Raw genomic sequence first — 15,286 nt, 5'->3', positions numbered from 1 at the left:
TCACGCGTGAAACAAGTTAACCTTTAGGCCCGGCGTGACACAATGGTGGCGTTCATGTTGTCACAAAGCGCCTTTTATTTTCTCTTGTTTTAAAACTTTGTGTCTAAAGTCGCAACGGAAATCAAAATGAAATCCCCAAACGGTCGTTTTTTTCTTGCTGTGTGGTCTAAAACGCGAGGTTTTTCTGTTAACTTCGCCGAGTTTCGACCTATTCAGCGCGTTTTTGTGGTTGCGGTCAACCCATGCGCGCTTTAAGAGAGGCGTGGTTGATGCACAGACATCTTGCTCTCTTGCAAGTGCAAAACACAAGTTTGACAAGTCTAGGAAATGAAATTACATTACATGACAGTTGCATTTATTAAATATTGTTTCTTTCCACTGTTTTGATGCCAACAGTACAAAAAGATGCTTTTGCGTAAAATTGCAACAGACAAACAGTTTCTATTAAAATGTTCCCATAAATACCCTAAAAAATATGAACCGTCGAAGCTGCGTTGTATAATTTAACACTAAAGAACCTTTTCGCTGATACATTTTCCACTCTTACCAACATCAAGAAACATGGTCACCAACTAAAGTAACTGCTTTCTTGTGTTAGCCTCACAACGTTCCGGTGTGGGCACATATTTTTAAGTGCCCACGGTTCGCCAAACTTGCTAAAAAGTGAAAAGCGTTTTTCGAGGGTGCGACGGTCTTAAAACAGTCGAAATGCATTAGTGTTCTTCAGCAGATGCCACCTGCCGGTCAACCGATAAAAACAAAGTTATTTTGAGATCCTTTACTTTCTACTTTAGACCCGAAATCCTTGCAAACTGCAGGATGTTTTTTTTACTTGGTGTGAGTATGTTTGTCAACAGCGACCTCTTAAAAGGAAATAGTTGTGAGGGACAGCAAACACCGTGAAAATATAATTTCTAAAACAGTCTCACTTTTATCCAAATTTTTACATTTAACCTGTTTTATGTTATGTTCTCAAATCGATCTTCTGAATCCAAAGGTTTCATAGCAGCGCAGTCCGAGATCCATCATGCTACTTTACGGTAAAATTACCGAACCCAAATCTCGAAGTTTATGCCAAGTTTTACCGCGCTATTACCCTGCTTCAATAAACGCTGAAAGGATTTAGGCCCACCCAGAAATTGCCTCTAATGCAAACCAAGTTTACCACTTTCCTCCGACGTCCATATATCGTTCTTCTTTGGCAATAACATAGGTCTTTGACACGGGCGCCACACAGGATTTGACATTGGTCGCCAATCGCTGCCAGAAGGTCAAAAGTTTTGATAAATATGCTTACTAGCTCGTATTAATGAAGAATTTCGTCTGGATGATGATTTATGACGACTCCGCCATGGTGGTTTTATTGCGCTCACTATCATTTCAAGTCCCTCGGATTTCCTTATCTTTGTCGTCAATCAAGGTTGTTGAGGCAAAAGGAAGAAACAACACTGTTTAATACAGGAATGAAAACGATAATCCAGGGCAATTTATGATCCCTTTTTATGTGCCACGTCGATTAATGTCATTGCCGGTCTGAACCTTTATCACTTGGCATGTTTGGCGTATGCACTTATTTCTCAGCAAGCAGTAACGTTTCAAGGTTCCAACATGCTACGCCGGTCTCAATTTAACGAAATATCCTGGACTTTGTAATCTTTTTGCAGAAAATTCAAACATAAACAATATAACTCATAATGTTCTTTAATAATCAAACCAATAAGTCCGTATCACTCTTTAAGTTAGTGATCTCAGCGGCACTCGTTATGTAAAGTTTCCGGGTTCATGTTGCACCAGTCGTTTATGTCGGCGATTGCGATCGGAACAAGCCGATAAGATGAGGTGCGTCTCGTTGAAACAACACGATTTGGCAATAAGTTGTAACAAGCGCAATACTCTTAGGCCAAGAGGCAATACTTGACGTTGAACTCGCTGTAGCGAAGTTATTTATTGGTTCAAATGAGCCCAGGTACATACGGCAACATATCGACTTTAAGTCAATTGTTTTTCAACGCCATATTGGCGAAAGAACACAAATGGCCGTGCACAAACTGGATTTTCTATTGGAACAACAGAACATCAGTCAGTCTAAAATCTAATACCAAATCGCTTCTTAAAAGTCCTAAAAAATATAAGGTTTCCGTTGATACCATGAAATAATGAGCTATCGGTCACTTACACCCTAACAGTGTTTATTTTGCCGTAAAATGGATTTACCTTCTGCGCAGCTGTAAAAAAATATTTGCGGAATGTGCCCATTTAAACCGAGATCACGTGACCATTGAGCCAATATTGAGGTTGGGTCTTGTGTCGTCACAACGCGAGCATTGTCACGTTGAAAGCAAACAGGGGAGTGAACTGGGCAAGCGCGCCCCTGCGTAAATGTCACTCCCCGAATGGCGCCGGAAACCGATCTAATTCCCGTCTGATGGCGACGCGTGTCATGATCTTTACCGCATTCTATTTGAATAAGCTCAGATTTGTATTATCGCCTGTGCAAGGATTTCAAAGTTCCAGGTTTTGTGTACAGAGTACTACAAGATTTGAGAAAAATCAAACTTGCCGTGTCAGCACAAATAAAACGATACGAAAAACAGGAAGACTTTGTTAGACTTTATTGTTAGTTGCAAATCACTCTTATTGTATGACGTCATTGAGAGTATTTGTTCGCTTTTTTAGTCACGTATTAAGTTTTCTCGAACAGAAACGGACAAATAGATATTCCAGAAATTAATAAATGTTAGTTACTTGGCGCCACTGCAGAATTCATTTTGGGGTCTGGATCAACTGTCATTCAACATATTATTGCTCTTGTAATTAATTTTCCTTCTCCATTTTTCCTACTTGTTTTCGTGATTAAGCATCAAAAGATCGTTTTCATATTGGTACCGTCTGTTGGCCGTGGATGCATTCAGTAACAGGCCTTTGTGTACTATTTTTGGACGAACCCATCTGCTAAATCGGTGCCCACCACCACGCTATTTGTATGGGGCCAACAAAAGTGCACACAAAGGCAAAACGGTGTGGCCGCAGATTAATCCATTGCACTAGAGAGTGACGCGACCACCGTGTCGGAAAACCATCCATCAACGTATCGTTGGCAAAAGACGTGGTCAATGTACAAGGAAAACACAACGACGTACGTCCACCACTTGATCGATGTCCAGGCATTTCGAAACGTGTTGGTTAAGGGTCTCTTCGGGTGTGGCGAGGCCTTCAATAAGCACAAGGTAAAAGAACATTTCAAATTTTTCTACAAAGAGCACATCAGCGGCCGCATAGTATCACATTTGCGTGAAAAATGTCCCTCTTATTTGCTATCAATCACAATACATCAAAATCTGCTTTACACATTCCCGTGAATAAATCGAAAGCAACGTGTTCGTAAAACAAACACGGTTAGCAATCTTTCCACATATCGATCTGTATCGGTCGGTGAATTCTCGTGGTTTCTAGTTGAGGTTTATCTTGTCAAACCGACGGCACGGTTTTCTACCTCACCAACTCTATCGGGTTTGAGAAGCGATCGCTTTCGATCCTGTCTATCACAACGCATCAAATCTCGCTCGTCAAATGGCGTGGGATTCGATCAGCAACTGCTCTTGAACGTTATGTATTTGAATTGTTTATCGTGCGTTGACATACGGCTGTCTTACTTTGACTTCGTGATCGCATTCCGGTACGGCGAGGTCACGCCGGGCGCTAAGCCGTATTATAACACCGGTGTGGGCCAACGCCACTCTCGTTTGATTCCAGCGCCGTGGAAAAACTTGCTTATGTTTGCAGAGCCCGGATTAGGGCCCTGACGATCACTGCTCGGCGTCTGTCAAATGCTGCTTGCTCTGGCAAATGCTAAACACTTGGTAATTTTCGAGGATGATAAATTGAGCCCCGGAATGACACGGCAAGAGGTTCTGTGGGCAGTGGATAATCCTCGTATGCTGACAGCGCTCCCTTGTGTATGTTACTATGCACCAAGCATCCATACGCTGTCAGCAAAAGATAACGCCTTGACGTTAACCAGATGCGAAGTTTGTCGCTGCAATCGATGAAATGCAGTCTCATCATTCATTGCACATCTTCACACCTATCAGCGTTCCCTGACATGTATTTTGTGTTCAAACGGTGTGGGGATGCGATGGACACTCGAGCGATGGCTTCCGAGTAGGCGACCTTATCTTAATTGACACTTAACACCCGCTGCGCTGCATTGGTGACATCTTTGACACCCCTGTCCTGCCGGAGACTCTGCATTACATCCATGCAGTTTGTTTATAACGAAGCAACAATGCATTATACTGTGCCAGTCACTCTCATGCTGTGTTGGTGAGATGCCAGCTGTTAAGATCCGTGCTCGTTTGTGAATTATTTTTTGCTTTGGATTAGTACCATGGTGAGAATTATTAGTCAGGTTAGCACCTTCGGCAATTATGGTTGTAAAGGTGCATAGTAGAGAGAAAGTAATAGGAAAAAGGATTTTATTATTTTCTTTGTGCTTCGTATTGGCGCTCGGATTCTCTATTCCATTAAAAGTGCCATTTTTTCCGACATTTCTAATTTATTTTAAACATTTCTTCCGACATTTCTAATTTAATGTCATAAAACGTCCTATCGTAAAATGGTTAATCTTTTTCCAATCAATGCTTAACAGCTAATTTTATTCAATGAAATATTTTAATAGCATTTTTGATGGAAAAAACTGTGCTGAGCGGATTTTGTCAATATTTCCGTTTGTGACTGGTACTGGCTTCGGTGGTGTACTTTAGGAAGGCTTATAAAAAGCTTGAGTCGAAAATGAGTGAAATAAATCCGCTTTTATAGCATACATTTATGTCAGTTTATGGCCATGTAATCCGATATGCTTAAATTTCAGTCCTGTTCAGCACCATCTTCAGTCTTTTTGTGTAGATGTGCAAACTATAGGTATTCTCATTTACAAAATGTTATTAACGGGATATCTTCTTTTTCTTTTTGGCTTTGCAAAATCGCTTGCGCAAAATCCAGGTAACCCATATTTCTCTGACAATTACATCATTAGTTCTGTGGCTTATCTCAGATTGCCTCAGTTTTATTTTAGAAAAATCATTCTGTAACACAATATTGACTTAACAAATACAGTGTATATTCCTAAGTCATGGACATTATTGGCGCCTACTTTTGGATACAAACGCACGTTGAAACTAAATAGTCGTTTCGGGCGACGATATTCAGTATAGTCATGTTTTCATCTCTATGTGTAGCTTTAAATTCTGTAGCGCTAATGATCTTGACATTATGTGCAACACCTAAAAATCTATTTTTTGTAACAGCGAGTTTCGAGAACGTTCTGTCAGCGTGTTGCGTCGAAGGCAAACAGTGGGCTCTAGAACACGATACATGTGAAGGAATCCAAGTCACCGTTGATACTTACAGCCAGATCTGCGCGGTTGCACAGGTGGGGAATTACCTCTGCTACACGTGGAAATACGGAATTATTTTAAATTGGAATTTTGCCTTGCGAAAACCGGCTAATTTGCACTTGCGTTATTAAACGGAGCTTGAGAAAATAAGACATATATTATATAGTTAAATCTTTCAGTGGTTTTCACACAGTTAAAGGATCATAGATTTGTTAAAAGTTGCATATCAATGTTGCAAAGCTGGTACCGCCTCCGTCAAAGGTAACAATGCAATTTGATGGCGTTTATAGGAGAAATGCTGCATGCAAGCCAAAAATCAAGAAAGTTGCCAATTGGGAATTAAAACAGCAAGAAGCATGGCTGCTTGCGAAGTTCCCAATCATCGTAATGGACAATGTGACCGTGATGGTTTTAAGGTAAATTTTACCTGAAGTCACACTAATTGTTTATCAATCAACTATTGCACGTTTTTTAATTAGTTTTGTACGACTGGTGCATAAGCTTTTTCTCGTTAATTGTGTCAATTGCGTGATGTTTAATCGATTAATCATCGTCCAACGTTCATCCAGTAAATCAGTCAAGAACTCGTATTATCACCTTTAGCACTGCGACCTAGATTTTCGCTGCTATACATGCGCAACTATTGTTAGTACAGTGTGGTTTGATCTTGTTGCAACAACACATAAATCGTCGCTTTGCTTCCGGCGATCCGACCGCTTACATTAAAATCTACACACAAACAAACCTTCGTCTTGCATCCCGAAACACGGTGGCGCACTTTCGCGGCAAAACGATATCGGAAATCCCGCAAAACTGTTGGCGTAGCATGGGCGCTGCGTTTCATCACAAGCACTCCCATTGTGACATCGTGCCGGTCGGTAACACTGTTTGTTTGCAATACAGGGCGTGCGGTTGTCGCGGTCGCCGCAGTTTACTGTGATGTAAACAAGGCGCCACAAGCCCTGGAGCTTTTTTGGACTTCCTCGAGCGCTAAACTAGTTTTTAACAGAATCTCATATGTATTGAGATTTTGAATAGGAGTTGCTTTTGTAAATGTACGATCGGTTTGCTCATTTCAAAAAGGGCATCCACTGCATTTCACGAGAAACGAAATTATCCATTTTGAAGTTTATGAAATAAATAAGCATTCTTACAAAAAATGTTTTCTATCATAGCTGTTTCGTAGCGCCTATAACAAGACAACGTGCTGTATTATCATTTCCTATCCGAAATAATCATCCGCCACCTCATTGAATTCAAATTTTCAAACTTTTCTTCAGCACTTTAGGATTTTCCACCTTTCATTGCGTTAAGGCGCGGTTTATAAATTGAGTAATGATGCGCGACGAGCTGTCAGCAGATCGTTTGAAAGTCAACAAGAGGATGTATACAACCTTGTGGTCATGTTTTAATTTACCGCAAAATCGCCTCTCCCACCTCGCAAACATTTTTAACATTCTTTGTCCCATTTTTTTCGCCTGAATTTACTACTTGAATGCTCATGAAACGTCAGTCAGGCATGTTGTTAAGGGGGGAAGCCGACACGTTGCAAAAGGAAACATTTTCGTTTGTACTTGTGTGTTCATTTGTAAATTCAACTTAAACGCTTGTAGTGTTTATATGACTGCGACAGATTGCTATTTAAAATGACTTGCTCAGTTCCTAAATGGGAATATCCATGTCTTTTATGTGCGTTTGGGGGTTAGTTATTTTTTTACCACTTGTAATCTGTTGCATATTTAAAATGATAACAAATGTAGCTATTTTGATATTTCAGCCTTGCTGTGACTGTTGCGCTCTGGGTCTAAAAGCCTTCGGACTTTCACTCAGCTGCCACATGGAAATTCTCGGTAAGGAACTCATTGATGTTTCTAGCTAAGCACAGCAACATATAATTAAATGCATACAAGCTGCTCAACGGTTGCAATGCGATCAGTAGAGAAAACGGTGTTTGGTCCAAACCACTGCTTTTTAAGTTACCACTTTAAAGCAGTTTTTTCCTATACTATTTCATGAAAGAAAAACGAAGTCGGTATGTTCAAATGACTCCAATCCCCATCGGAAAATGAATAGGTTGTTAGCATACCGCGGTTTGAGAAAGGATTCCCGCTTCAAGTCAGAACGCAATTTTGCCCATCCCCGTAGGTTTGTGGGTTGCAGTGGCCCTAAAACTTACAAGAAATGTTTGGGCCTAAACCACATCATAGTTATGCGCGTGCGCGTGCCAGTAAGATAGAAAAATGAAATAACTGTTCCGTCACCGATTTTGCCACTTAATTGGTTGTGAAACCATTTGGATATCGCCACAAATACTAAAAATTGTGATATTTTTAAACCTTGCGGCTCTTAGGTGGATTTACCGACTGATATGGACTTTATTAATATTTTATTCGAATAAGCATTAGCATTTGAATACATCAACCAAAAACACCATTGTTTCGTGCCCTAAATCAATTTAGATTTGTTTCGAGTCAGAGGAAGTGACCTCGAATAACTCAAGCACGAGTCGCTTACTAAACACGTTTCCTTGTTCGTTCGGGAGAAAGTGTGAAGGTCATGTCAGGGTTAAATCCCCAAAAGACTTTTATCCTGTTGCGTCTGGCCGCAAAATCTCACGGCCGTCTTGGTTGATCCTGTCGGAAAAATTTTCCGTCTGGCCTTTTGACCTAAAATCTACATTAGTGATTTAGAGCCTTTTTGCATTGATAATTTCATTACAGAAACTGGTTCTCTAGTAGTTTGCCATAAACTTTTGGCCATAAGTTACCCCATTTTTTGTTAAACATTTTTTTTGAAATTTTAGGCGAGCCTTGCAACTCAGCCTATTCAGAATGTTGCCTAAAGGGACGGCTTATCCAAACCGACGACCGAGATGCTGGTACCAGTGGTAAGCAATCAACAAACGCAAAAAATCACAATCCCCTTTATAAGGGAACTGGCACCCATGTGTTTCTGTTGAAAAATCACGACATGCATAGTAAATTGAAAAGAAACAAATGCAAAATAGTTCAACAAATTCGTATAATACAATTAACTATAATGTTTCAAAACATGATGTTATTTGCTAAAAGAAACCTTCATAAAATAAATAATATCGACGTCAAAGTGAATTTATCATTTCAAAGCTTTTTACTTTGATCCAAACAACTTACTTGTGTCGTCGTAACCACATTGTATAATGCTATTGCAGATGATAGCACACCGCTTGTCCGCCCTTCACCGATTGTACCCGTTTTATCCAGCACAAGACAAGATAGCGGTAAGTTTGAACATTACTGTTGGTAGATGTAAGACTTGCCACACCTCCCAATGCAATCACCCTCAAGACCTCATAAACATGTTTGCATCTTTTCAACGCCTACTTGAATTTTTCCACACACAAGAAACCTTTTTCGTTTTGAACCTTATACACAGACTTGATTAAACTACTTTTTTGTTTAGATTTATTTAAGTTTAATTGAAACTGGCACATGCACGCTTTTGTACATTTAGTAAACATTTTCTAACATTCTACAAAATTTATACGGGAAAACAAACAAAAATAGCAACAAACAAAATGTAGTTTAACAAATTTGTCATTCAACTGGTGTGATGCTAAACAAAAGTTTATACTAGTTGTTTTTTTTAGAACTTGTATTTTTGCTGACGTTTTTCCCACCAGAACGGTAGGGTTTCTTAGAACCGTAGAGTATAGTACGAAATATTGCGAGCACACAAGCGAAAATGCACATGCGCAGCGGGGTATGAATAAATATATAAATGTAAGGATTGTGGGACACTGCTGCCCTGTGGGACCCACACACATTTTTCTTAACCTCATTCATTTTTCTCAAATACTACACCATGACAGGGTCAATCACTACACCATGGCAGGGTCAATCAGCAAACGCACAAACATCATTTACTATCGTTTGTTTAGCGCTTTGTTTCGTGCTCATCAGGTAACATAACACCCCACGTCTGGTTGACTTCCTGTTTGGTGAACAAATCTTTGGCGGTGCCTTTCAAAATTTAATGCAATCTGACGGTATAATTTACGTTACAATCATTTGGGGCGTCACACCATTTGTTTATCTAAGGATCAGGTTACCATTGAATGAGGAGAATTACTTCTAGTTTGGAGTTTAATTTTAAACCTTCAAAAGCATCTAGCCACTCATGATCCCAAATTTATAGAGTAAGGTTTTGTAAAAACGTAAATATACGGTTGCTCAGCACTTGATAAGGAAAAAGGTACGCGACACAGTGATAAAGCATTTCCATGACATTTGTAATATGCTCAATATTGACAATGGCTAAACCTACAATGTCAAATTAGTTTAGACATTTACGAACAGGTTACCCAAAGTAGGTCAGATTTTTGAGCTTTTGTTGCAGACCTAAACACCGGTTGGTTTGTCGCTGATAACCTGCAAGTCCGTAATGTGAACTCTTGTTGGCATTGACACGCGAGACGCGCACCATTGTATGTCTTATAGGCGATGAATAGGCCCCTGTTACCAAACAAGGAGCTTACTTCCTGCACGTGAACAAGCGATTGAAAAATGCTAAAAATGTCTTGCCCCCATGTTTTGATGTTGTCGTCGATTTCTATGTAGGTGAAGGATACAAACAGATTTAGATACAATGGCGGCTTCTATCTTTAACCGTGCGTTGTTGCATGGTTCAGTGAGAGATTAAAAACACACGTTTTCACCACATCTGCGTGTCCACGAAATCTCCTTTTCCTGTGGCAAAGTCATGGAGCGATAACATCATGTTTTCCTCCCGCGAACAAAGGTTTTGTTTATCATCGGTATCCATAGCAACGCGCTAATCTCTGAACAAAAAGTATTGTTGACCAAGCGTTATACCTCCCTACGGCACCGTGCCTTTACGTCATCACACCCGTTCGTGCCTATGTTCATAGAGATCATATCAACCCGACAATCAGCACGGGCACGGCCTTCCTCCACCTCCAACATTATGACGTCATAAGAACGTTTTTACGCATCGTTGGTCATGCAAAAACTTCCGATATTATCCGTATTCGCGGCAAGTTACGTAATGTTGTTGTTGATTTGGTGGCGACGCCTGGGTGGAAAACAGCCACATTGTCACGACACAGCGTTCAGACAATATTCCCGTGCCAATAGGCTTGCTCAGTCCCCTTATTTGGGCGTTTTGGACAAAGTGGGAAGGGAACGCACGCGCTGTCGGCATATTTGGAATTTCAGATTTGTTTCACCTTAAAATGTTTAAAAAACTGAATGTGGAAAACCCTCCATGTTTGAATTGAGTTGCTGATGCAATGCGAAAGTTAAAAACAATCAAAAAGGGGTAAAACTTAATACCAGTATAGGTGTCGGATTATAAGTCAGCATTGTCAACGATGGTGTTGCATTTTATTTAAATGTCAAATCACATTTTGTTCTGTTTGTACACGTGAAACTTATCACAACCATGTGTTGATTTTGCTTCATATGATGCAATCTTTTGTCACGTAGTAATCCACCGGCGAATCACTCACCGCCTTCCGCATTGATAATAGGTCATTGTGATGTCATTTACCCACGTGCTGGATTTGTTAGCTCGCGACGTTTTCCGTCATCATTGTGGCATCACGCTATTTTCGGATGCTTAAATATTGACTTGAGGTGGTTCGGGGCCGGTTCTCGTATCCATAGTTTTGTCCGAGTCCGGCAAAACCATACTTTAGGTGTAAGAATAACTGATTACCTGGTTTGACCGTCCGTTACAGATCTAGGGAGAAATTACTTGTATTTTGTGTAAAGTCACACCCAACACTTTTGTCACTAGACATCGAGTCCCAAATCATTTTTTGTATCGCTCCGGATAACGTTATGCCGAACGACGGTAACGCTTTAAAAGTTCACAAATTTGAACGTTTCTTTGGAAAATATGAAAAATAAAACAATAAGGGGATTTTTAAATTTAACAAGATTGATAGAATTGATTAGATTTAAGCTCACGAAATTGTTTAACTCATATTTGAATCGTCGCAAAATATCTTTTAAATAACACCGAACAAAAAATGAAACTTGAAGCCTTTGAGTGTCCTAGATTGTCAAAAGCACTTTCTAGCAAATAATACAAGCTGTTTTAAAGGTACTGAAATATAAAGAATTCAGTGAAAATCCATACAAAGGTCATCTGAAACATAGAAAACGCTTGCTGTCCCTGTCTAATATTCAGATAAATGACCCATTGTCCAGTGGTCATCAACTAGTAGCTCTACCGCCGTGGTAACCTCGCCCCCTAAACCACCGTAATCCGTAAATCAACAGTTAACTTCGTTCACCCCATTAGTCACCCATCCCTGTTACCCACCCTTGTTCTGCGTGCCCCATCGGGGATTCTTCCATTAGACGGTCGAAGTGCTGGGCTTCTTATTATTTGCCTTGCGTGCCAGAGGTGCCAAATCCGCATCTTTGATGTCTGTTGGTAAACAGTGACAGGGTTGGTTTTATGTAACCAGGTATTTTAATCCCCATCGAAACCCTGGCGGTGAGAAACACTTCAAAGGGTCAGTTTTGGCGATGATGGATATGGCCGCCCACAATACTTATCGTTTTTTGTTACAAGCTCTTGGACAGTGACGTCCGAACTGTTAGTGTAGTTAAGTGGTTCCCTAATCGCCACGTCCTCCTCAAGGCGATAAGATATAGTGCAGCATATATGTTGCCTTTACATCATCCCACAGGGTCATTGCAGTTCAAAAGTTATTGTTTTGACCTGTTGCTTTCTGCTTATTTGTTGATTTAATCATTTGGGGAAGTTAATGAAACACCTGTAACATCCTGTACTACTGTTTATTTGTGTGAAGCAGCTCTTTCCTCTAAGTCTAAGCAGTTCAACAATACATTTGTTGTGTTAAAATTTTGTATGTAGAAGAAAGACCATTTATTTGAATTTTAGGAAATTTCTATAACATATTAAGGAAAATTGGAAGTTAAGTCAAAAGTGTACGGGATCCCTGCCCTCGTACCATTGTTAAGCTGCTCAACAGCGCCACAAAGTGAATTTTTTGCAATTATTTCATGACAATCAAAGCACCTTTACAAATATTGTTTTATTTGTACAGGGATCAACGGAAGACGGTGCCTTGTTGCAAATGACTGTGAACATCTTTGTCATGACACCCCGGATGGTATCGAATGTGCATGCAGGGAAGGATACAAACTGAATATAGATGGACAATCATGTGATGGTTAGTAGGACCACCCAAAATACTTTTTTTACACAGCTTAACATTAAAGTCATGTAAAAATATATGAAAGCAAACGTTTTTGGTTTTCCCTGGTTTAAGTTCAAAAGTGTATAAATGTTTGGTCCTTTTTGTAGACATTAACGAGTGTGTAATTGGCACACACACGTGTCAGGAGACACAGATTTGCTTCAACACTGTAGGCGGCTTCAATTGTCAGCGACGAATCAGCTGCGGAACAGGATATGAACTTACTGATACAAATACTTGCAACGGTAAGCTACATGTAATATCGCACTGTATGTTTTTAGATATCTACTCTAAACACTTAAAGTGGCTGAATATAATACACTATTAAAATAAACACCCAACCTAACATATCCTTTGTTGTACATGTCGGATGACTCTAAGCCAATTATCGTGTGATGTCCACTTATTAAAATGCTTTTTATAAACAAACCTGGATGGACACCATACGTTCATACAAAAAACAACAACATTTACAACCATTCGTTCAATTCTAATCATGTTATTATTGACCACCAGATATTGACGAATGCGAATTGGAATTGCACGACTGTACTCCTAACCTGAACTGCGTGAACTTGCGCGGTTCTTTCCGTTGTGTTGCGAAGGTTTGTGGTGAGGGATACATCACTGATGCTACCGGGGGATGCATAGGTAAGCCCAGGAAAAATATCACTCACCACCAAAAATCGTTTTTTTTCTCTCGAAAGAACTTGCACTTAATAGATAAGTATACTCCGCAATACACCTGGGTAAAACAAAATCGACGTTCTATTCAGTGGTGGGATTCAATTTTTTTGTAAGCCGGTTCTATCACAAAAGTCATATTTTTAGCCGGTTCTGTTACATAACGCCCATTGACAGTAACCAGTAATGCTAACCGGTTCGCTTATCTCGTAAAATCTCGTGAGACGGTTCTATAGAACCGGTGCGAACCGGCTGAATCCCACCACTGGTTCTATTTGAACAAGGAAAAAATGGCTGATATTTTGACCAAAGGCCTTGGTGTGCGTACGCGACAAATAATTATAGACAGCTTAAACCTTTTGCAAGCAATATGATTTTCGTACTCGTTGTGGATTGCTTAAGTATTGTGGGGTTATTAGCTAGTCTAATCTATAATAATTGTTCAGATATCGACGAATGTAGAGCTGGGGATTACAGTTGCCCTCCAAGATCGAGATGCGTAAACACAGTGGGTTCCTACTCGTGTCGTTGTATAGAGGGCCTTGTGTTCAGCAAAGAACAGCAAATATGCGAAGGTAAGTCCTGGTTTGAAAGTATTGCGAAACGCAATGTTAGGAAAGATAGATTTTTCGTTTTTAGCATTTAGGGATGGAGGTAACTTAAAAATCTTTTTACTTGCAATTGTTGTATCTAAACAAACTACTGTCGGAAACGCCTGTCCTGCATTGCACATACGTGTTATTGTTATCCTGTAGTCCCACCTCAATGATTACTTGTTTATGATTACGCTACACATTTGGATTTATTTTGTGGAATGAATAAGGGCAGAAGGTACGCTAGTTTTGGGCCCTATATAGTATACACGACTACGGAATGTTTCTATAACCCAAAAAAGTGATATCAATGTCTGTTTTAGATTTGGACGAATGTGCCTTGGGAATATCAAACTGTCAATCGGGAACGACTTGCATCAACACCAACGGCAGTTTCACTTGTCTGGAGCCTCCCACTCTAACTTGTACAGCTGGCTATCAGCCAAATCACGATGAAACAATATGTGTCGGTAAGTTACTCGCGCATTTTCAAACAAAATGTGTCTTTTTCATAAATGTGTATATCGTTTTTTTGCGATCCTATAATTTTAAGATAGGAACTGACAAATGCCTATTTGCATGTGATTCTCATTCTGCAAGTTTTTGTCAAAAAACTAAAACTGGTTTTGTTGATTTGTGGTGTAGCATATATGCTAGTAGAAATTTAAAACAACATAGATTCAGATCTCAGTTTAGATTCGTATTGCAATTCACAACTGCGATCGTTATGGCTCTAACTGATCAAGTTAACTGTGTTGTTTGCAGATGTCAATGAGTGTGAAACAGGATCGCATACTTGTGCTGACGGATCGACCTGTATTAACGAGATCGGTTCGTTTCGATGCCAGGACCCCATTAGATGCGGCGAGGGAACAAGGCCAAGCTCCAACAAGCGATCGTGCATAGGTGAGTTATAACCTACGTGTTTTACAAAGTATGTTTGCAAAATTGTTGGGCATTATCCTTGTTTAATGAACCTGTTCCTGTGACAAATTAGCTTCTAGTATTTTCGAACTTATGATAGTTAGTAAAAAATGATATTTTTACTGTTCATAAATTCTGCTAATAGTTTTGTATGGTTAATCGCCCTAAAATCCCTAAAGCATTTTAAATAAAACAAACAATCATAGATCACATTGTACCAACATACATTTTTAGCTTCGACCCAATTGGTTTAGTTTGTTGACAAAACCGGCAAGCTTCGCCCGCCAAAATCAAGACAGATTATCATAACTCAAACGAGTTTTGCACCGCAAAGGTTTCATCAATCTACGTTAAAGTTTGAAAACGCTTAGTTGGCCGTTGTGGCAAATGTTAATGGTTCGTCAGCAATAAGCTTGACATTTTTGCGCATATTTCGTAATCATCCGACGTCA

At 39.8% G+C, this 15,286-nt stretch overlaps 1 protein-coding gene across 2 annotated transcripts in view; it reads left to right on the top strand.

Annotated features, from left to right (window-relative positions):
• Positions 1–15,286, top strand: part of LOC145228465 (uncharacterized) — a 30,858-nt gene that overhangs the window by 9,576 nt on the left and 5,996 nt on the right. For both annotated transcript variants that reach the window (XM_080093520.1, XM_080093519.1), the window contains exons 8-18: positions 5,307–5,431; positions 5,687–5,812; positions 7,174–7,246; positions 8,200–8,283; positions 8,587–8,655; positions 12,481–12,606; positions 12,741–12,878; positions 13,150–13,284; positions 13,764–13,892; positions 14,234–14,380; positions 14,676–14,816. In XM_080093520.1, coding sequence (XP_079949646.1) covers positions 5,307–5,431; positions 5,687–5,812; positions 7,174–7,246; positions 8,200–8,283; positions 8,587–8,655; positions 12,481–12,606; positions 12,741–12,878; positions 13,150–13,284; positions 13,764–13,892; positions 14,234–14,380; positions 14,676–14,816 — 1,293 coding nt within the window. The remainder of the gene's footprint in view (positions 1–5,306; positions 5,432–5,686; positions 5,813–7,173; positions 7,247–8,199; positions 8,284–8,586; positions 8,656–12,480; positions 12,607–12,740; positions 12,879–13,149; positions 13,285–13,763; positions 13,893–14,233; positions 14,381–14,675; positions 14,817–15,286) is intronic.

Source organism: Phallusia mammillata, chromosome 5, assembly GCF_965637545.1.
Source record: "Phallusia mammillata chromosome 5, kaPhaMamm4.hap1.1, whole genome shotgun sequence".
In the NCBI taxonomy this organism is placed as follows: Eukaryota; Metazoa; Chordata; class Ascidiacea; order Phlebobranchia; family Ascidiidae; genus Phallusia; species Phallusia mammillata.
This window is presented reverse-complemented; position numbering and strand designations above follow the sequence as displayed.